At 24.1% G+C, this 22,788-nt stretch overlaps 2 protein-coding genes across 3 annotated transcripts; both read right to left on the reverse strand.

The window, feature by feature from the left end:
• Positions 1-9,318: 9,318 nt before the first annotated feature.
• Positions 9,319-10,331, reverse strand: LOC112592158 (protein Mpv17-like). 2 transcript variants are annotated; one of them, XM_025336159.1, is made up of 4 exons: positions 10,168-10,331; positions 9,997-10,099; positions 9,580-9,914; positions 9,319-9,504 (listed from the first exon to the last, which is right to left on the reverse strand). In XM_025336159.1, exons 2-4 carry the CDS (start codon positions 10,064-10,066, stop codon positions 9,370-9,372), a joined length of 540 nt encoding a protein of 179 aa, XP_025191944.1. In that variant the 5' UTR covers positions 10,067-10,099; positions 10,168-10,331; the 3' UTR covers positions 9,319-9,369. The 2 variants fall into 2 exon arrangements, with proteins under 2 accessions (XP_025191944.1, XP_025191943.1); XM_025336158.1 differs by having other exon boundaries at positions 9,997-10,331.
• Positions 10,332-15,860: 5,529 nt separating this feature from the next.
• Positions 15,861-22,143, reverse strand: LOC112592163. The gene is made up of 12 exons (XM_025336163.1): positions 22,006-22,143; positions 21,734-21,940; positions 18,836-18,943; positions 18,652-18,775; positions 18,457-18,592; positions 18,210-18,381; positions 17,894-18,148; positions 17,704-17,828; positions 17,460-17,620; positions 16,482-16,645; positions 16,242-16,369; positions 15,861-16,005 (listed from the first exon to the last, which is right to left on the reverse strand). Exons 1-12 carry the CDS (start codon positions 22,141-22,143, stop codon positions 15,861-15,863), a joined length of 1,863 nt encoding a protein of 620 aa, XP_025191948.1.
• Positions 22,144-22,788: the final 645 nt, after the last annotated feature.

Consider the following 22,788-nt stretch of genomic DNA (forward strand, 5'->3'; position numbering starts at 1 on the left):
AAATTTAGAATCCTAAATATGATTTCAAACTATGCGGAAAGATGCGCATTTATTCCATTATTTTATGATATAATCTGGCACAAGTGATTTAAACGCAAATTTTTCATCTTATCCCACAAATAATGTATGCTTAGAGTACCCTTGTGAAAAAAAATTGAGGCGAAGGGAATTCAAAAATATCCTTTACGTTCTTTCCTAGCATATCTCAATGCTTGTATGTGGAAGCATTCAGAAACGTTTAAAATGTTAAGTACCATTTTCAGTTATATTATATAATTTGAAAGTAAAAATATTTTATTGTCATGTATATTACAATTGTAAACCTTTATAATATAGATGATAGATAATTTTATTTATTTTATTGTAAAAACTAAATAATAACTAAATATAATATTGTTATAATTTATAAGCTTATGGTGTTAAAATTCGAAATTTGTGCATTTACAATAAATATTATTGTATTGATAAATGGCTGATGTTTATATGATGATTATAACAAGTAATGATAACTGGGGTAATGAATTGAATGTCATGAAAATTTATTCAAAAAAAATAGAAAAACCTAACATAATATCTATTATATTTTTTTTACTTCACTAATAAATTAATAAAAATATTGTTGGTCGGAAAAAAATGTTTAAAAATACCTAAATATTTTTTATGAATAATATCTAGGTTCCAATTTCAAATAATTATGTTTTTTAATAATTTTTCTTCAATTCAATAATATTTTTGAAAAAAAATGTTAAAAGATATTATGTATACAGTAGGCTTGTTTAAAATAATCAATAATCAATCTGTAATTTCTTATTTAAAATAGTATAATTTGTATTACACTAATAAAATTATAATTTCTAAATAAAAATCAATAAATATAGTTAATTTGTAAAATGCATTGATTAGATCGCAGCTAATAAATTTATAATAATAATAATGAGGGCTTGGATTTGTAAGCAATATCGTATTTTTAAGTATTTATACATAACACTTAAACTTTGAATATTTAAATGTATACTTGCATAAATGTCCATATTTCTTAATTATTTCATATAAATTACCTATTTTCAAATTGGTTTTACTTTAAATATACACCAATTGTGCATATGATTAAGAAAAGTTTTGATAAGCATGCAGCGATAAAATCATGATAAAAACGTATAAGTTTTGTACATATATGAAAATCTTAAATTAAATTTTTGTATAATTTTGATGTCTGGTAGAGATTTTATAACAATAAATCGTTCGAAATAATATTACATTTTCATATTAATTCATATAAATGCATACATATTTTTATCTTAAAACATACATGTAATTGGTATTAATAAATAATAACCGAAAATATGTATTTATAAATTAAATTAATAAAAACTAATGAGTGATTTTTTTTTCATACTTACATAGATATGTAAGTGTATGTTTAACAAATTTTTTTTTTTTTTTTTTGCTTATTAATCCAAGACCTAAGTTATAGAACTTACAGTAAATACAGTAATTACAGTAAATTTTTAAACAACTACCTATTTGTTTTCGTACCAAATGTTTAATTTAAAGAATATGGTTTTAAATTCTAAAAATACTCGGGATCTTGAATTTGAATTAACATAATATAAATTGAATAATGTCAGTAAAATAATATCTATAAATAATATAGTGATATTGAATAAATCGAAGAAAATAAAAATGAATTCTTTAAATAACATCATCATAACATGCATATAAATCCCAGTCACTTAGTTGAACAGATATCTAAATGTATAATAACTAATAATATATCAAATTAGCTATCTATTTCTAAGTGTTGATTTGTTTGATAGTTACCTATAAAACAAATTTAAACAAAACAAAATCTATTTGTTTATTACTGTATTATCTTTTAAGCTAACATTTTGTAATAATAGTGAATTCTGTTAGAAGAAATATGTTATGCTTACACATACTAAAAACCTATATTTTTATTTTTTAAATGCGGTAATATACATTACTGCAATAATACATCATATTATTATATTATACCAATTAGGTAAATGCTTTAATTATGTCATCAATCATTATGCTACAATCAACCTATAATACTATACAATTATATTCTGCTTATAGTATTCTGTATTACATGTAAAATTGTAATTATTATCTATTGAATAAACGAAATGCTAGCATTATGATTTGTGGTTCAATATTTTAGATGTTTGTTTACTATTGTTCATCATCGTTTATAACTTTAATAGTTTAATTGTTTAAAGATTTATTTTATATTTACACAATCATCCCACTTGCAGGTGCATATTATTATGTAGGTATCGTTGTATTTTTTTCATTACGAGATCAGTTCCTGTATTTAACCTTATCTACCCATGGCCAAATTTCTACCTATATGGTATTCACATTCGATATTCAGATGAATACAATACAATGAAAACATCGAAATAAAAACGATTAATTAAAAAAACAATTTAAAAACGGTTTATTGATTTTCTTTGAAAATAGAATTTTAGTTGGTCGTTATTGATTTTTAAAAGTGTGGTTTATTATTGACAGATTTAGAATATGTTATAAGCAAATATGTATATTTAAAGCATTACATACATAAACGTTTAAAATGTTTTGAAAAAAAAAAAAACATAAAATTTTACTATAATTTTTCTATGAAATTTACATTTTTTTTTTTTTTGTAGATCACGTTACGATCTATTACAAGTTACAACCATGATGTTGATAACATGAGAATAGTGTTACTTAAAACAAGGTATTGTTATTTGTTAAAAATTAAAAAAAAAATTAGAACAAAAAACAACGTTTTGAACAAATAAAACTTTTGTTTTGTTTTATTTAAAAAAAAAAAAAAATGTTTTTTTCCAACACTATTGTATATTATTTATATTATTTATTTTCACATGACATATTATTATAGTTGTATACCTAGTATTCCGAGCACTGAATTCGGAACACTTTTAGAGTACTGTTATTCAAAAGTATTTAAATTACATTTTTTATTTTTATATGTAACATAATTTAATTAAATCAAAAGCTAACACAGTCATATTTTGTGTATACATATAAATCCAATATGTATTTTAACATTGGCATGGTTTATTATCTTGAACAAAAAATATTGTACCAGGTACAACTAGTACCAGGTAACCTAACCAGTTCCATTTTTTTTTTTTTTTTTTTTACCTGATGTGTAGGTACTTTTAGACACTTTGTATGACAAATATAGGCTGCAGAGGAAGACTGTTCGTATCAATAATTCACAATGGTAAAAGGAAAAACGATCACGAATTCACGATGAAAATCAATTGAAAGATATTCTTACCTAACCAGACAGTGGAGACACTGGACATGGTACGCAAACAGCTGCTGAGGATCACTGGACACAATGATACTAAACATAATAATCATAACGATAATATTAATATTAATGAATATTATGTTGCTGGTACGTAGTCGTGGTCGTGAGCTGCAAACAAAATATTTGATAATGGCAGCGCACTCTACGCGGAGTGTACGGACGGTCGCGAGTTGACCATTGACTATACTAAACCAACAGCTACCGTAAGAGCGCGGTCTACGAGCGCAGTGTTTGAATTGTAAAGCAAACGGCGGACTACGCTTTACCTCGTCTGTCGTCATCACCTGGACCGATATGTTATAGTAAATATAGATAATATAGGTAAATACCTATCTATGTTCTTTTCTTTGCGATGTCTAAGCAGTTTGATGACGGTCGCGGACCGCGGTAGTCGACGTAGGCCCAGCCATACGACAGACGTCCTGTAGCTACAGTGACTTATCGATGAAAGTGTTGGAAAAACAAAATGGGAATTATTAATTAAATAACGGTCCTCGCCATTGCTCCGTCGTGCACTTCGGCTAACACTCTGGACGACACAGGAGAGTAGGTACTTGGGCCGTAATTCAGACGTCATCGACTGATCGCGACTAATCCTTGCCCAAAAATTATGACATTTTTTTTCCACTCCCTAGCTGTTTCTAGTCGCCAATGATAATAAACCAATCGGTGATAAATAATTATAAGCGGTGTTAATTTAGTTTCGTTCCAAAAACATGTTATTTGTCTAATAATTGTCCTTACGTCGTTCATTATAATTGTATTGAACGAAACAATTTTTCTTCGTGTTTAGTAAATTATCATAATAATATAATACGTAGAGGTACCTGGAACGTGTAAGAAATAAATAAACATACCTACGGTTAGTTTAGAAAGGTCCATTTGTTGTCGAACGTAGAGAACATAATATCTTATCAATTATCATGTAAATATTTAAACAGTAATGATAATAGTTGTACATTTTTTTAACGGTGAGTATTGTACATTTGTACTGGATATCGATTCTAATTCCCAATTCAATCCGCGAAAAACTATTTAGTACTTATTGCAAGATATTCATATTTTTTAGTCGACTATTGAACGCATCTGCAAAGTATTACTTATTTTATTACTTATAATATCGTACATCGATAATTTGTTAATTCTAAAAAAATTGTTTTCTTTTCACCGTGTGAAAAGATTCGTTCGCCCATATGTGTATTTTACGAAATATTACCCATACGTGGTCCGCGCGAATTGTACGCGCGATGTTCACGAAGTATCCCTTTTAGACAATCAAATAATAATTGAAAATCTATTTTTGAAGTTTTTACGATTTTACAATTTGTTTAGCAAATTTTAAACAATTGATATAAGTATATAACAAATATTGTTAATTTTTTTAGCAAATAATATTTTTATTGAAAATCCTCTTTTTAAGTTTCATATTTGATTAATTTTATTTAACCCAGATACACCATCGACATTTCATAAAAGTATTTTTTTTATATTCTTTATTTAGGATATCGGTTACACACAATGAAATATAATAGTAAATAAAATAGTTATACCTACCTACTTTGTTGTATAAAAATTTCATTTTTTTGTAACATTTTATTATATTATTTTTCCTAAAAATATTTATAAATAGGTGTGGGTCTGTTTTTGTTTTATTTCTAAGTTCATGTGATTTTTTTCATAAATCATTTAACTCCCATAATATACCTAATCATCTGCATGACTGTATATCATCTTATGTCTACCATTAAACCAGCGTTAATAATAATTACAAAGTATAATATAGACCATATGTGTCTCGGTGTTGTTATCCGACCATTTGCCAATAATTAATCATTCCTACTTATTAACATTTTTTTTTTTTATTTTGTCATCGTGATATCCGTTACGATATTTGTTAATATAAAACAAATTATTCTTTAATTAATTTTGTTTTGTCTATTTGTTATTAGTGGCTAGACTTTAGTTTTCGATGCCTAAAACCCAAATCCACATTTAAAAAATTATTTACTTACCTTTTTTATTATTTTATACATTTTTAATTATTTCAAAAAAGTAAATTAGTAAGTAAGTATTTTCATGATAATAAATTTATAAATACCTATCGGGATGTAAATAAAATAACTAAAATTCAATTTAAACTATATAAGTATTATTATTATTATTTTTTTAGTTAAAATATCTATAATAATATTGGTACCTATGATTAAATTTAAAAGTAACTATGTTACGTAATTTGAAATTTAATACTTATATATTTTAAATGTGCTACTTAGTAATTAATTAATTAAATATTTTATTCTATTTTACTTATAATTATGTAATTTTTTTATTAGTTTCTAAGGATATCAAAATATTGTTTAATAGTGTTACCTACATTATAAACAGTAATCAAACAGATCAAATATGAGTATATAAGTATTTATTTTTATTTTTTTATTAGAAAAAAACGAAAATAAAATTAAACTATTTGTACAGGTTTATTTTAACGAAGGTAAGACATCAACAAATAGGAATTTATGATTCTGAATTTGTTGTGTGCCTACAATATTTACAAATTTTTGTTTTTTTTTATATATATTTTTTTTTTTTACTAAGATTAGAATAAATGTAAATTAATAATTATTCCGTAGAAACGAATAAAGTTTTTTTACTATTAATATCAGTTATTATTTGACTTATTTTATTTATTATAAAGTATAATACTGATAAACATTATTCTGTATTATCTATGAAAAAAATTGAATATCTACATATTTAATGGAAATATTTTAAAATTTTATTTAAATGTTTTAATTATTGGATAAAAATTTTTTTAGGTTTGTAGATAACTTTTTGTTTGTTACTCATCTTGATTACACATTTTATACAGTGTAATTTATCGACCATTCCCATCTCTTCTTATTTTAATAATGCATTTATTCAAATCGTTATTTTGGAATTTTTAAGTTATAAATATAAATGTAAGTCTCCGCTTGCTTAATAAATATAAAGCATATATTAAACGTTTATTAATTAATGATATAGGTATTGAGTTTAAACTATAAAATGTATTTAAATAATAATTTGTATATTCATACGTTAAAAACTATAGTTATGGGTTAGGGTAGAGCACTTTTTACGTTTTTTGTAATACATATTTTTAGGTGTCCTCTGAAAAATTGGACTATTTATGCCAGTGATTTTATTATTTTTAATGAAATGACACTATAACTATATGAGAAGATATTAAATTATTATTTTATATATTTTAAACTTATTACAGATTTAGTAAAAATGTTTACACGAAAATGTATTTTACGTCCAAGAACACTACCAAATCTTGTTTTCCGCAATGATTTAAGAACACAGAAGTAATATACTATATTAAATTTATCAGTTAAGATTTTAACTATATTCTAACAAACGATCAAATCTTTTGGCACTTTTTTTTTTTCAGAAAAGTATATTATAGTAGCCGTATTGTGTTCAGTTCATTTTTGGCAGTAGTGATTGGTGTCGGATGCGCCTTAACATACGCCAACTATAATCCACAGATAAGGGATAATTTGAAAAAACGTTCGGTAATAATGAACGAAATAATACAGTTTATGTGGCAAGAAAAAAAAGACTTTCAAACAAAGGATTGATGAAATTACGTTTCCAACAGACAAATAAATCAAAATCTAAGCAATTCGCCACCTGATAATTGATATTATTATTATGTGTTTATTTTATCATTTTTATCTATGTTCTGTGGTTTTGTACTGAAAGATTAGATATCGGTAAACAATTCAAATAAAAACAAAATATTAAAGTAAACTGATAAACTTATCAAAATTTCGTTGAGTGTTATAATAGATATTAATTGTATATATAGGGCATGACTAAAGTATTTAGCCATGGTATAGGTGTGGTATAGGGTACTGACGTACTGTAGGTAATTACTAGAACAAGTAGAACACTAAGCATACCTAGTTCAAAGAAATTGTGGTAGGTATCTAATTGGTACACCATGCAAAATAAAATACTATACAATTGTTAAATAACACATTAAGGTAGATAATAATAATAAAAATATAAATTCTTTAATCATCGTGTATTATTAAATAATTTTTAAGTGATCCTGCATGTCGTTTCTCGTGACAAATTAAGTTATGCTAGTGAAGTTTACCGGTCATAAATTTCGTTACATGTAAGTTGCATACATTTTTATTAGTTATTTGGATTGGTTTTGACCAAATATAAAATACAGGTTAAAAATTTGGATACTTATATGGCTATATCTAATTAGCAATCATAATGATTATTTTATTTTATGTAACTAATTGCTTATAACAAAAAACATATACAAACAATAAGATACCTATTTTAGAACTTCTCCGTAAAATGCAAATTTTGGAATAATATTCCAAATAATATTTTTTTATAATATTTTACTCATAATGCGCATTCCTACATGTTGGTGCAGAATTACCATGTATATTTCAAGTTTGTAGCTATCATAATTATATGTGTTTATTGGTCTGTAAAGACATCATCTTTTGTGTATAAATACAGAGATACACAATCTTTTCTATTTTGAAAACATTGAGTTCTGTTAGCTGTTTAGTGTAATTTTATTGAGGTATATCCTAGACATTTTCCTCAAAATATGTACTTTTATAGTAATCAAAATATACTGAAGTTAATGTGATAACAATGATGGGTTTGATATATTATTATAAAAGATGTCTTGAAAGTCAGTCATACATTTTTTACTTATTTCTAATAAATAAATTTAAGAAAATCAGTAATTAATTTTTAGTGTTACTAAAATATTATTAAATATCCACATTATAGTATTTAAAAGGGTCAGCTGATTATAATATATAAATCTAAAAATGATTTAGATCCCGCATTACAAATATTTACCAATTGAATAATACTAATTGAATAATACAAATTGTAATTATACAATGTTTATACGAAACATGTCTATCCTTATTTAGAATTATCCATTTTACTATAGAGTACTAAATATTAAATATGTATTTTAATAATAAGATACCTATTCAAATTAATATTATTCCAACATGAATAAGAAAAAAAAAGTTATATTTTTGATTTTACCTGAAAACTACCTATACAGTAGTCAATGATTTGAAAAAAATTATCAAAGTTATTGAATTACATAAAAAAATATACAATATAAAAGACTAATCTAAAAAGTCTAATATACAGTAATATTTAAGAATATTGAGTCTTTGTATTTTATTTATTACTTAACTTTATTCACAATTAAGTGAGTTAATAATAATACTTTTACAGTAAAATAATATTTAACATCTTTTCAATAATATTTTTAAAAGCGTTAAAACATTTTATTTTAAAAAGAAACATTACTTAAAATAATTTAAATTTGTTACTAGAATTTATCTAATTATAAATTTTGTAAAATATTAGTCAAACTATCAAGTATAGATACCATTTATATAGTATTTTTTATTGTTTTCAATATTCTATTAATACTGATTATTGAGTATGATTTGCTGCTAATGAATAAATATCTATTAAATGCATTTGAAATTAAAACATTTCAAATGCAGCTAGTCATTAGGTTTAATGAATTGAGATCTTGTACAACAAAATCTTTATATACTTTATGTTTAACTTATATGGTTATCTGCAAAGTGAAAAGTAATTACAGCATTTTTAATCAGTTTGGATAGGAACATATCACCAGTAATTTAATATATGCAACATAGTGTATAAGTAATAGGTATATGATTCTAATACTAAAAATAATTTTAAAACTCAACCAAACATACTTTGTGGTTTATCTTAATTTCATAAAACACAACTTATATAAGTAATAAGATGATGAATAGGAAAGTTGTTAACTTAATATAACAATAAATAAATAAACAAATAATGACAAAAGGAATATTATTATTAACTGTTTGTTAAATATTATTAATAATTTGATTAAAATTTTTTTAAACTTTGAAAAAAAACTACACTTGCCTAAATACATTAATATTTTATTAAAAATATTATGATTATTTTGATTTTTCACCACCGACACTCATGTATGAAAGGTATGTATTCCAAGCTAATGACACTATTTGTACTGTTAAAACCCTGTATTGTTGTGGAACAATAGTGAAATTGAATACTTGTACAGCTGGCCAAATCTATAAAAAAAATTATAGGATATGATATTGTAAGATAATATTTAAAAATTAAAAAGTTGTATTTAATATTATTACCAAATAACTTGTAAGCATAACTTTCACATAGTTGTTTTCTATTTTATTTTGTATTTGTGGCCATTCATCACCACTAAACACTCTACTCATAACCATTATAGATCCACTAATAATTGGCGATGCAATCAGTTGGTCGACTAATATTTTTTTAGTCACAATTGGTATTGTGTTTTTAGTTCCTAATCTATCCAAAGTCTTGTACCACATGCTAAGTGTTGGACCAATCGCACACCCAATAGATGCATAACGAACAGTACGTAACCAATCAATTTCATCAGGTTTACACTTTTCAACTGCACTTTGAGCCATTAAATCGCCAATACCAAACAAAAGACCTAGCACAATGTATTATAATAATTAATAATTATAAATAATGTATAATGCTTATATTTTTACAATGCTTAACTGGTTAAATACCTGTTTGAATGAGGTTGGTCCTTATAGGATATGTATTGCTGCAATATCTGTACCATTTAAAATATGCCATTTTTAATGATTCTTCTAGGTTATGGTCTGTATTCTACAAAGACGAAGATTGATTTAACAGTTTAAGCGTTGTTTGGTTTGATTAATGACTTATTTGCTTACGATTGTAATGAACTATATAGATCAAGGTTAAACGTTTGTAGTTTTCCAAGCTTTTGTTGTTTGTAACTGTTCTGATTACAATTCGACACTTTTTACTTTGTTGTAACCAGTTGATTAAATTATTTCGTCTTATCTAAAACATTGCTAGCGTTGTGCACGGATGAGCACCTTCAAAGCGTTCCCAGTGATATTAGGTACAGACTGTACAGAGTATCGACTGTGAAAACAACTGTTTGGAAATATTTTTTCCGAACTGTTGGTATTTATTTGGAATTTATTTTATTTGAATATATGTTCTATCGGTCAAGTACGTAGTTACTCATTAATTATTTCGTTTGAAAAGTGTATTTAACTTGAAAATTTATGCGTTTTGAAATTAAACCATTTATTAATATTATTTAAAACGTACTTTTGTCGGATCAATTTTGAATCATTTAGGGACGTATTTTGTTGGGATGTATTCGTTTTAGACCGTAGACTGTACGTCCACGCTCCTTAATCCAAATAGGTACTAAACAATATTCATTTCTAACTAAATATTTTCCATAAAAACAAGTTCCTGAACAATAAGATTCCGCCAAAATGTTATTCAATAGATACCTATATTTTATTACAATACCTACTACCAAATCGATTTTTCCTACTTTTTCTTAAGACTTGAAAAAGTTAAGCTGCCTGTAAAGATTTTTATTTCGTTTGTAAGCAATTTTTCAAATATTAAAAGGTAATTTTTTATGGCAGCTGAAGAAATGCTCCAAATTGCTATAAGCCGTCCGAAACATTAAGTCTCGGTGGTACACGCCACGCGTCAAAATTCTTAAGGTTTTCTCGAATTTCGATAATATACAATTGTAAAAAAAATTTACTTTGAAAATTACATAATTTGGTACTTACTGGAGATAAGCCACGCATATTTTATGCTTGCTTTTAAAATCCAAGGTTAGCTATGCCTACACCATACAGATGTTTCATTGTTACCAGACACTGATAAAGAACGATATTATTACAAAAATACAAATACATATCACAATAAAATATTAATAGGCATGTTTTGCTTATATTTTTGATAAACACACATAAAAAACGACTTTCAATCTGATACACATTAATGGCTTAGCGCACTTATTGAATCGGTCTAGGTACAGTTTTTGTGTTAACATAAAAAATATGTCTACAGTTAAGAAGATAATTAGAAAATCGTAAAAAAAATTATTTTTATTGAGTTCATAAATTATGAATCATAATTAGTTTAATATTTTATTTTTTAACTAAAAAAAAAAAAAAAAATGAAAAACGAAACAAAAATAGATTGATTTTAACTCAGATAGCGTTGGGTAATTCTGTGTATGATATTAATATATTATACATAAAAAAATATTGTAAGCTACGATTTTCAAATGAAGTTTTGCTTATTCAAGAGCCTTGAAAAATGTAATACAAAGTTCCACACTTAGATTAAATCTAAAAAATCTAAAAAATATATATTAAAAATAATAAATATTTTTAGTTGGAATTCGAACGGAATTAGATAATAATTTTAATTACTTTGACAATATAGGTACCTACTTAATTCAAAAACATTTGGGACTAAATATTTTTTTAGTATTACTATTACTATATTTGATATTAGTTAGGTACCTATATGATATACCGTATATCAATAATATTTTTCACGACATTTAGATTCAATTTTTAACCAATTGTTTAATATTTTATCACAATTCACAAATTTATTCTTACTATTCTACAGAACTATAGAATATTGTCGGCATGGACTCTTTTGTATACCTAATAACAATGATTATGATATAAACATATGTATAATATTGTAATAATATAATGGATTCAATTTTTCAACAAAAATTAATTTAATTGACAATATTCAAATGGTAAAATAAATTTAATGTTAATTTAAATATATGATAAAATATAATATTACCTATACCTACCTATTCAGTAATATAGACCCTATGTGAATACGGTTTTTTTTTAGAATTGTTTTTGGCATATAATGATTTATCATCAAATTAAAATTTATGAACACATAAATCACATTTACTTTGTCTATGACGAGGTATCTACACTTGGCACTTACTGTACAGTGAGCAGTATATATACAATTGCCCTTTTTTTTTTAAATTTTAATCAGCAAAGATTATAATAATAGCTAACAAAGGAAATGACCTATTATGAATTCTGTGATTGACACATTTCATTAAATATAAAGTAATATGATTTAGTGTAATTTATAAATTCAATAAGCCCAAGTACAATAGTACTGGTATTAAAATTTTGAACAAAGGTAAGCGTTAACTAGGTAGTTAATTTATTTTTACTTTTAAATGTAACTAGTTAGTTAATTTTCTAATTAACTTTAAAATTTAAGTAAAAGTAGAATCCATAATAACAACTTAGCTTTTTTCAGCTAATTATAAAAATAAATTGATATTATATATTCCATAATATGGTGTTATAAATTTTCAAGGGTTTTTCAGTTTTTGAAAAATACTATAAAAAAAATATCCAAAACCGATTTTCTTAAAGAAAAATCTGTTTGTATCTGATTTTTATAAAGGCTTAAAATATACAATTATTTTAAGATAGTTGATACATTTTTGTTTTTAAATTTAAATTTAGGATTTTCCTTTGTAAACAAATAGTATTTTTACCAACATAATTTTATTAACAATACATTATTGTATATATAATATAATTATATTTATATAGTCAAATTTTTTTAAGTGTACGTCCAGGTATGGTCATTCATAGAATATAAAGAGCATTGAAAATTATTTTATTAAAATCCTTATTGTGTGGGTAATTACCCAATTATTACTGATGTGTAATGGCTATAAATATTAATTTAAACGCCAAAAGGTTATGTTTAAAAGTATAATTATTATAGGCTAATATAATAACAAAAAAAAAGTTCTTAATAATTAATTTAAATGATAATATACTTAATCAAAAAAAAAAACATGAATACAATTTGTAAATAATATTAACATTGGTTATCCATGTTAACATGGTTAATATTTACACAACAAACATGAAAAATAATTAGTAAATAAATAACCATGTAAATAAAAAGTAAAAAATAATTGTCTAGTACTACAAATAACAAAAATCATCTCAGAATAATAATAATAATAAAAAAAAAAATACATGATATATAAATTAAAATTAGAATTAAAACATAAAATTGACTAAATACAATTCTTAAAATGATCTTAAGACATATTAAAAACATCAACACACATATACCATATTAAAAATAAGGCTTTAGGGAAAAAAATTCCTGCTTCTAAATTAGTATTATATTCAGGTACAAAAATGTATAATGATTATCTCAATAAATGAACTGGAATATGAAATTCAACTTAAGATAATGATTTAGAACAATCAATATTATAATCAATGCGGTCATAAATAAACACTATGTTGGTAACTTAATGCTTAATTTTACACAAGTCCAAAATAAATGAATACACATTTCTCTAAATAGGAATCTTTATTTTAAAAATTGAAATTGTACATTTTTTTTAATAAGGGGAATATTATTAGGATCAAAACTATTATGTTTATTCAAAGTAGGTAGATAATCACTAACATCTTGCATCACTATAATTTAACTAATAAATACTAACATTTAAATCAAAACTATGCTATCAGAATTCTAATTCAATAAAAAAAATCTTTAAAAAAATCAGCTGATTTTTTTTTACACCTAAACCTAAATTACATAATACACAAAAAAATTGGGTAAATTAAATTAATTCTTTTAAGACTATTCTATTTATATAATTCCAAAACAGGCTTAATATTTTTACTATATAACTTTAAATTCTAATTAAATAATCATTATTACATCGATTAGTTAAAATTTTATATTAAATGTACTTAGTAAAAAAAAAAGGTAATACAATGTCTACAATGTTATAAAAAGCAAACTGTTAAACCATCTAAACTGTTGGAATATGTATTTACCATTGAGTTAAGGGGAGAGAGAATATATTCCGGGAAAAATCTATAGTAAGGCATTGGTACATTTGTTACAAGAAGAAAAGAAAGACTTAAATATCTATTATCTATTAGAGAAAAGTAGTATAGTTGAATTAAAAACATTTGTTTAGTAGAGATTAGCATATTTAGAAAATAAATATGAGAACACTTTATAAAGATAAATACTAGAACGGATTTTAGAATTCTTCTAAAGGAATCTATGTTTGGATTTTATTTAAAGGAAATTTATTAGACAATCAGATCAAACAACTTCAATATGATGAATTATAAATAGTTATTTGGCCATACTTGTCGCACGATATATCAATAATTCATAGGAAAATTATCTACATAAACAATTTAAATTAAATGTGCTCCTTGACTTGAGTGACTTTCATTAGTGAAATTATAAAATAATTTATTACACATGTTTAAAACAGAATAAAAAATTTAAATTATCAGTTATTATTTTTCAAATTTTTTAAATTAAATTTTAAATCATAATTAATATTACTTCATTATTTTTATTTTTACTATTCTAAATAGTAGCTTATAAATTAATAAAAAGGAACAGAAAAAAGTGATATAGAATACAAAAAAGACTTTATTAAGAATTAAAATATATTATCATAATTGATTTTGATTCATGCTATTAGACTAATGGAACTCACTAGTTAGGTTTTTATTCCAACCTGCAGAGAGATAGAGGATGCTTAAATTCTCAAATGTTTCCTGAAACTGGAAGAACAAGAGGATAGTGTTCACTCAGTATATTTAATATAATTACATAATCATAAAAGTCAGAATGAATCAATTTTCAAAAGTAACTCTAAGATCTTAGAAAAAAAAAAATCCAGTAATTCGTAGTCAATCTAGAATATTTATAAGCTATGAGTTAATTTATAAACACAATTGTTAAAAAAAAAATGTATATATTTTTTTTTTTTTTGTAAAAGTTGTAAAGTCTCTTAAGTTTGTTCATAGATCTTATTCAAATTGGTAGGAAAACTATATTAAGTATTTTAAAAATAAAATTATTTCTTTTATATTCTGAAAGATAGTTGATGACATAAATGTTATTTAATAAAAATATATGAACCATTGAAATTTGATTTGAGAAAATAAACCAAATTAAATTTATTATACCATTGAATATTTATAATTTTAAAGAATCAATATATATGTATATATGTAGAATAACCAAAAAATAAACATATCATAAGTTTATATTGAATAATATTCACAAGAACACCAGGTTAATTATATCCTTTCCTTTAAGTAATGACAAAAGTATACTGATTTGGTTATCAAAAAATAGTTATGAAAGAAAACTACTACAATCATTTGATTGAATAAACAAGTTAACATAAACTTGAATTTTTATTTATTTAAAGGGTGCTTTACCCGTATGAGTTGTCTACCTATATTTTATGTTGTTAGCTTTAATATGACAATCTAGTTATCAAATTTAAAGGTAAGAATACTATCAAGGATATCTCATAGGATTATATTAATAATATCATTTTAAAGCAAGTTATAATTATTTTAAAATAGTATCACATAAACTTTGTCATTTCACTCTAATATTTAAGCTAAACACACAAAATTGAAACAGTTGTTTTTTTTGTACAGTATGCATTAATAAGCGAAGAAAAAACAGACAGGTATAACATCATTTAAATAAATAACTTTTAGATTTCAATTAAATTATTGTCACAACTGCTATCAATCACTATTGATTTAAAATTTTCAACACTTAAACCATGTTCTAAAAGATCTTCATCAACTTCAGTAAGCACCTTATGTAACCAAATTTTACGTGAAGCCATAAATTTTCTTAGATGATCATAACATTCAACATGATTTTGTATTTCGTGTCGAATTATATAAAAAGGTACCAATTGCTCCATATTTTTTAAAAATTCTTTGTATTGGTGACCATAATTAGTTAAAACTATATTAAAATAATGTTTTCTCTTAGTATAATTTGATAATTTTATATGACTATATTTTGGTAACCATATTATAACTTACAAATTTTTGATGATTCCAATAAAAATTGTTCGGCATACTTTAATTTGTTTGATCTTTTCAAGTTCAAACGACCTAAGTCACGATAAGATAGAGCAATTTCAGCGTTGTTTTCATCCAAAATTGATTTTTTGATTTCAATAGCTTTTAAATACATTTTTTCAGATTTCTGTGAACATAGATATGAATAATTGTTGTCATAGGTATAATAAATGCAGAATTATCTTTTATACATAATTTAAAAATCAGTAATTATAAGATAAAATAAATATAAACATTACCTTATATTTTTTCTGAGTTTTATAAATATCACCAAGAATACTGTATGATTTTGCTGTAAGCATGGATTTAAGTCCAACTACATCTATAGTAAGACTTAATACTCTTAAATGGAGAACATGAAATTTTTTTAAAATTTTCTTCTTTAGTACTTCCTTATTGAAACCTGTATTTGTAATATGCATATTTTTAAAAATAATAAAAATGAAACGAATCTACCAATAAATAATAATATGTATAAGCAGTAACATAATATATTAATAATTCCAGTCTTAATTGCAAACAGTGAGTTTTTTTAAAAATATTTTGCTTTCAAAAGGAGTTGAGTCTACCTAGACATTTTTTACCAGGTATGATTAATATATATTAATATAGTTCTTTATTTAAGATAATAAGGATAGTTTATAAAAAAAAAAAAGTGAAGACATTTGTTTGAATAAGTACTAAGGAAATCTTAACTAAATATGTAATTTCCATTTGAAGCATAATAACAACATTGTGGACATTAATATTAAATTAATTAACCAATAATTGCAAATATTTTGAATATTATTTGAATTCTTGACGATAATTAAATGAAATGTCAAAATATTTTCTACAAATTTAACTTAAATAATATGAAAACTAATGATTTAAAAATAATTTGTCATTTTGGAGCAGATTGTATAAAATAGGACCAGACCACTGATCAATACTCTGTTTGGCAAGAGGACATAACTTTGTTGTACATTCAGTGTTATTAAGTTACGCCCATAATACATCATATCACATGATTAGTTATGGGTGATGTACAGACTACAGCTTGTTTTGGTTGTCCCTTAGATGCATTTTCTTGCAGGACAGATTAATACATACCTAATATATTTTATAGATTTAATGTTTTATTTTTCAATTTCTTATTGTACAACTATGCATTTGAAGATATTACATAAATTAATAAATGGTCAACAAATAAATAATAAAATAATAACTATACTGACCTAATGTAAACGTAAAATGATAATTTGGTACTAAGTTAATCATGAATGACAATGTTTTTTTTGTGATTAATGATTGCAACTGTAATGTATACATAAACAACAAATGGTTACTTGATATACCCAATGTTTTCAAAATAGATCTGATTTGGAATATGATTTGCCTAGGGTAACCATAATTTTTTAATTAAGATTAAATTTATCATTACACTATTAAATAACATTCATATAATTTAGTATATCTTACATGGATTCTTCATAGTCTTCTATTGAATTAAACGATTTATACCGAGAATATGCATACTCAGTCAAAATAAATGCAGTATGCAAATTATGATAACCAAATAAATTTCGTGTAGTATCTAACGCAATCTGAAATATAATAAAGCCAACTTAATAATTCTGCTTAATCAAAGTTTACCATAAACTATTCTTACAAAGTAATTTTTTCTACATTCTTTTTCTTGTTCTGTTTTCATTGAGTAAACTGCTTCATTCAATAACATATCAACGTGAATGTGATTACAAATTTCTGTGTTGTATGTGCGCAATTGATTTATTAATTTTTTTGCTGTACCAAATTTGTTTAAAACAGAAGAAATTTTAATAGCATGACTTATTACAGATAGTTTCAAGACATTATTATTCGTATCTCTAAGTTCATGAACTGATTTTACTGCCCATAACCAAGCCTAAATAATCATATTTTATAAAAATAAAAAAAATTGTAAAATTCCCAAAAAAGTAACAAACCGTATCATATTCCAATATTAAATAGTAGTACTGTGAAACAGCCACACATGCATTTGCTATACTAAATGATCTTTTTTCTATCATTTCTATCAAGTTAATAATGTGAAGTGTATGTTTTAAAACTTTTATAGCTTCATCAAATTCATGGAGCTTGGATAACGCTAATAACCACCTATGGAAAATATTGTTTTATTTAACAAATAATTATTTTAGTATAAAAAATTTGGAATTTAAAATTTTTATTAACTTGGACAGGCATTGAATAGTTTTGAGTAGCTCTAAATTTCGATCAACACACTGCCATAATGTGGTAATTATTGTAAATGTATGTAATAAGACATTAGCGCATTCATAAAGCCAGCCAGAATCACTGAGAAAAACTCCTATATATTAAAAACAATTAGAATAAACTTTAAACAATAAAAAACCTTTTTGTACAAACCAAATTTTATTCCTTGATCAATATGACGAGAAATTATTTGCTGACTTTTATCATTTATTGGAAATTGTATCCACTCATTTGATAAATTCATTGGAAATTGTATTCCTTTAATTTGTACACAAATCTAAAAAACACATATTTCAAGATTCATTTTTATGGTTAAAGTTTTTAGATCTAAAATTACCTGAAATATTGTAAACAGTTGTCCTCGAGAACTAGTGACATCCAATAATTTAAATAATAATTCCAAGTCAAAGTGATCAGAAAAATTGAAATGATCAACAAATTTAGTCTAAAAACATAAAATAAAAACTTTCAATGAATACTTAATACATTTCAATCTTAAAATTTATTTTTGAGACCTCACTTCATGTATAAGAAAAATATAAGACAACAATAAAAACAATAATTTATATTAAATATTAATTGTATAACTTTTTAAATTCAACCAATAAAATTAAACAGTTATTTCAATTTGTGTTATGTTTTATCAAAAAAAAAAAAAAAATTATTAATTAGAACAAAAATTGCAGTAATATGACATTTTTTTCTAAGTAGAGAGATGATAAAATAATGATTTTACAATATTTTTTTTTGTTTTTGTTGACAGTTGACACTACCAGTAAAAATTATTTAATCTACAATTTCAACATCTACGATAATAGCAATGTGGATCTAGTTAGTATTGGGAGAGGAAGGTGGCCAAACGTAAATTTTAAACTTTCTATAAACTTTCTTACTATAAATATAGAAGAAAATACTCAATTATTATTAAAATTATCTAATATTATTAATTTAAATACCATGTACCTACTGTGTTTGTAAATTAAACAAATGTTCATATAATAATTTAATGAAGGTATGGCGTTTATCATTTTCATAAAAAAGTAATAAGTAAAAAAAACAGATCCATTAAATTGGTTGACTTATGGTTCATTAATCTTATAAGACCATATGTATTTATATTCATAAATTATAAGTTTTTATACTAATTATTGTAAGTACAAAAATTATGACCAGAGCTCAATTTTAGATACTTTTAATGCAGTAGTGTGCTGAATAATTTTCAGACATGAGGCAAACTACAATATGACCACTCATACATTCACAGCATTTTAACTTTTTTTTTTTTACTTTATGTGTAAAGATTATAATTAAAATCTTTTTTTTTTGCACTAAATCTATTGTCTGGTACCAACCTATCTACCTTCCCATTTTGGTCTTGAGGAAATTGCTTCAAAAAAAGTCTACTTTGGTATGTCACTGTTTCTAAGGTTCAGAAGCCAATATTGTTTATTTTTAAAATCAATAAAAACTTTGTTTCGATAAATAAAAGTTCAACGTATTGCCATATTAAGACAAAGATCAGGATTGACTAATAATTTATAACAAGATCTACCTGGCAGTCAACTGACTACTGTTGCCAATAATAAATTAGTTACATAATTTAAGCCAAAATAGAATCAAAATTAAATTAATGCAGTGTATTAAAGCAGAATTTCTTACAAATTCCATATTTTTTATACTTAGTACATTAGAAATTTGTTTTCATTAATAAACATTTAAAGCAATAATATGTATATTGATAATCATATATATTACAAAACATATTTAATTAGTTATAAGAAATAATTCCAAAAATGAAAACTAAAAATTATGACTGTATGATTTTATGTTAATTATTTTTGAATATATAATAATTAAGGTATTGAAGTAAAATTTTTATTTTGAATATAATTTTCAATCAGTCTTAAATTTAATTTAAAGTTCTGATGATAAAGATTAAACTATAATTTGTCAATTTGCTTGTTTATAATAACTGAACAAAAATCTCTCAAAAAGAGCGGTTTAAAACTAATTGTAATTAATAATTATATTATTTTAAACAAAACATAGATATCATTTGATTATTTTTAAATAATCATAATATTATAATAACTCAATTTAAATTTTTCAAGAAATAAAATACATTGGTTAATGACTATCTTGGAATAACTTTGTTTTATTTGAACTATTAATAATCCATTGCATGCACTTAATACATAATATTATGTTTATAATAAATTTAGGTATATGGAAATTAAATTTTATTAAGTAAATATATAAATTTATAATAAGGTATAAAATCTTTACTCGACACTTCATATCAAAATCGTACCCAGAAAATGAATCTATGAAGTCTAGACTCCTAGACTTTTACTAAATTTTTGTTAGAGTAAGTAATGAATAATACATTATTTAATTTATACAAAAAGTTTAAAAATAAATGATGATCACTTTAAGATCCTCTCCATAAAAACAAATCTAAGTTACATCAATGCTTTCTATTTTATACCTCCCAGTTGATTCACAATATTAGATTTAAACCACAATACATAATATACAAACATATTTATGTATTATGTATGAATCAAAACAGTATACCATAATCATTTTATTTAATTTAATAACATATTTTAAGAGTAAACTTTTAACTATCGTAATAAAATAAAATAGTATTGGGATAATCACAAATTATGTTTTATATTGTCTATTATAAGTTTTATGTTTGAACATGAACATTTTAATGAACATCTGACAATGTACATTGAAATATATATTTAATTTATTTTAATGTTACCTTCCTATTTTTATGTTCATAACAAACAAAACTAATAATCACATTCAGTGGTGTATTGGTAAATATATTTATGGGTATACGCACTACTAAAATATGTATATTTAACTTAAAATTTTTTTTTTAACAAAAGTTAGCCAGCTTTGAATTGATTATATTCAAAATGTTAAAACAATTGATAAAATTAAAATTTTTGTTGCCCAGTATTACTTTCCTAACCATATTCAATAATTAGATATATCAATATCAGGAAGCTTGTGGTTTTAATGTGTTGTGTGGGTTGTGAATATAACATGATTGAATATTTTTTAATCGCTGAAATATTAGCAAACATTTCATTTTTAAGTTTTTACGATTTGTATATGTATTAAATACCTAAAGAGTATCATAATGACTTAGCTTATATTTAACTAATTAATGCTACACTACAATAATATACTATAAAGAAAAATCTATTAACAATACTTGTTGAATTGTGGCAAATTGTGAAAGAACATTCTCCATAAAAATTTCACTACCGAAGTAGTTACGACCGATAGTTTTATTGTTATGCGTCAAATGAGCAAGACAATATCCTCGGTAAATTGAATCCAATTCATCTGAATACAGTTCCTCATTTAGAATTGAATAATTGTACTCATAATCTTTGTCATCATTATTTACATGCAAGATCTGTATGTAAAAAAAATTAATTAAACATTGACAAAATAAAATGTTTGTAAAAAAAAATATCCAACCTTCCATATGATTTGTAAACCGATCCTTGGGTGTAAAGAATTCAACGTTGTTACCAGAGAATCTTTGGTTATGGATTGGCATGTCTGATTTAATGCTATATTGTAAAGTGAGTCAATTTTAGGTACAGAGCCATCCATAGTGATCAGAAAAATAATTTAATTAAACTGCAATAAAAATAATATCATGTTTTAGTTATTTTTGTATCTTCTATTGTGATATATGAGTACAAACACTGTAAATTACCTATGTTAAATTATCGGATGTAAAACAAATTAGCAGGTACTTACCTATTGTTTCGTTAGAAATTTGATTTAAATATGTTTACCTTCAAACGTGAGAGTAGAATGTCGAAAATCAACAAGACAGTAATAAGTAAAAGTAACAAGAATCGACCGTCGACATCAGCTGCAAAAGGACGCTAACGGCTAACGCAGTAATGCCTCTACAAGTGGTGACGACCGTAATAAGGACTCGTCAAAAAATTACTACCAACTGTTGCTATCGAAATTACCAAGCGACACAATTTATATCCAGTTTAATCCTACCGATAGAAGTTATATCCTATGATACAAGTTATACAATAATTCAAAACAAAATATCAAAAATCGTTTGATACAGAATCAGTATATCGTATGTGCCAACATACAATGTGTCGTAGTTGTATGGTATGATTGGTAATGGACCACCTGCGTAAGTCGCATGCTTCAGCCAAATTATAATATATCGGTCGCCAGACGGATCGTGCAACAATGGACCCACCCCCGAATCTCTATACACAAATC

The sequence above is a fragment of the Melanaphis sacchari genome, unplaced genomic scaffold, assembly GCF_002803265.2.
Source record: "Melanaphis sacchari strain LSU unplaced genomic scaffold, SCAv2.0 Contig159_pilon_pilon, whole genome shotgun sequence".
In the NCBI taxonomy this organism is placed as follows: domain Eukaryota; kingdom Metazoa; phylum Arthropoda; class Insecta; order Hemiptera; family Aphididae; genus Melanaphis; species Melanaphis sacchari.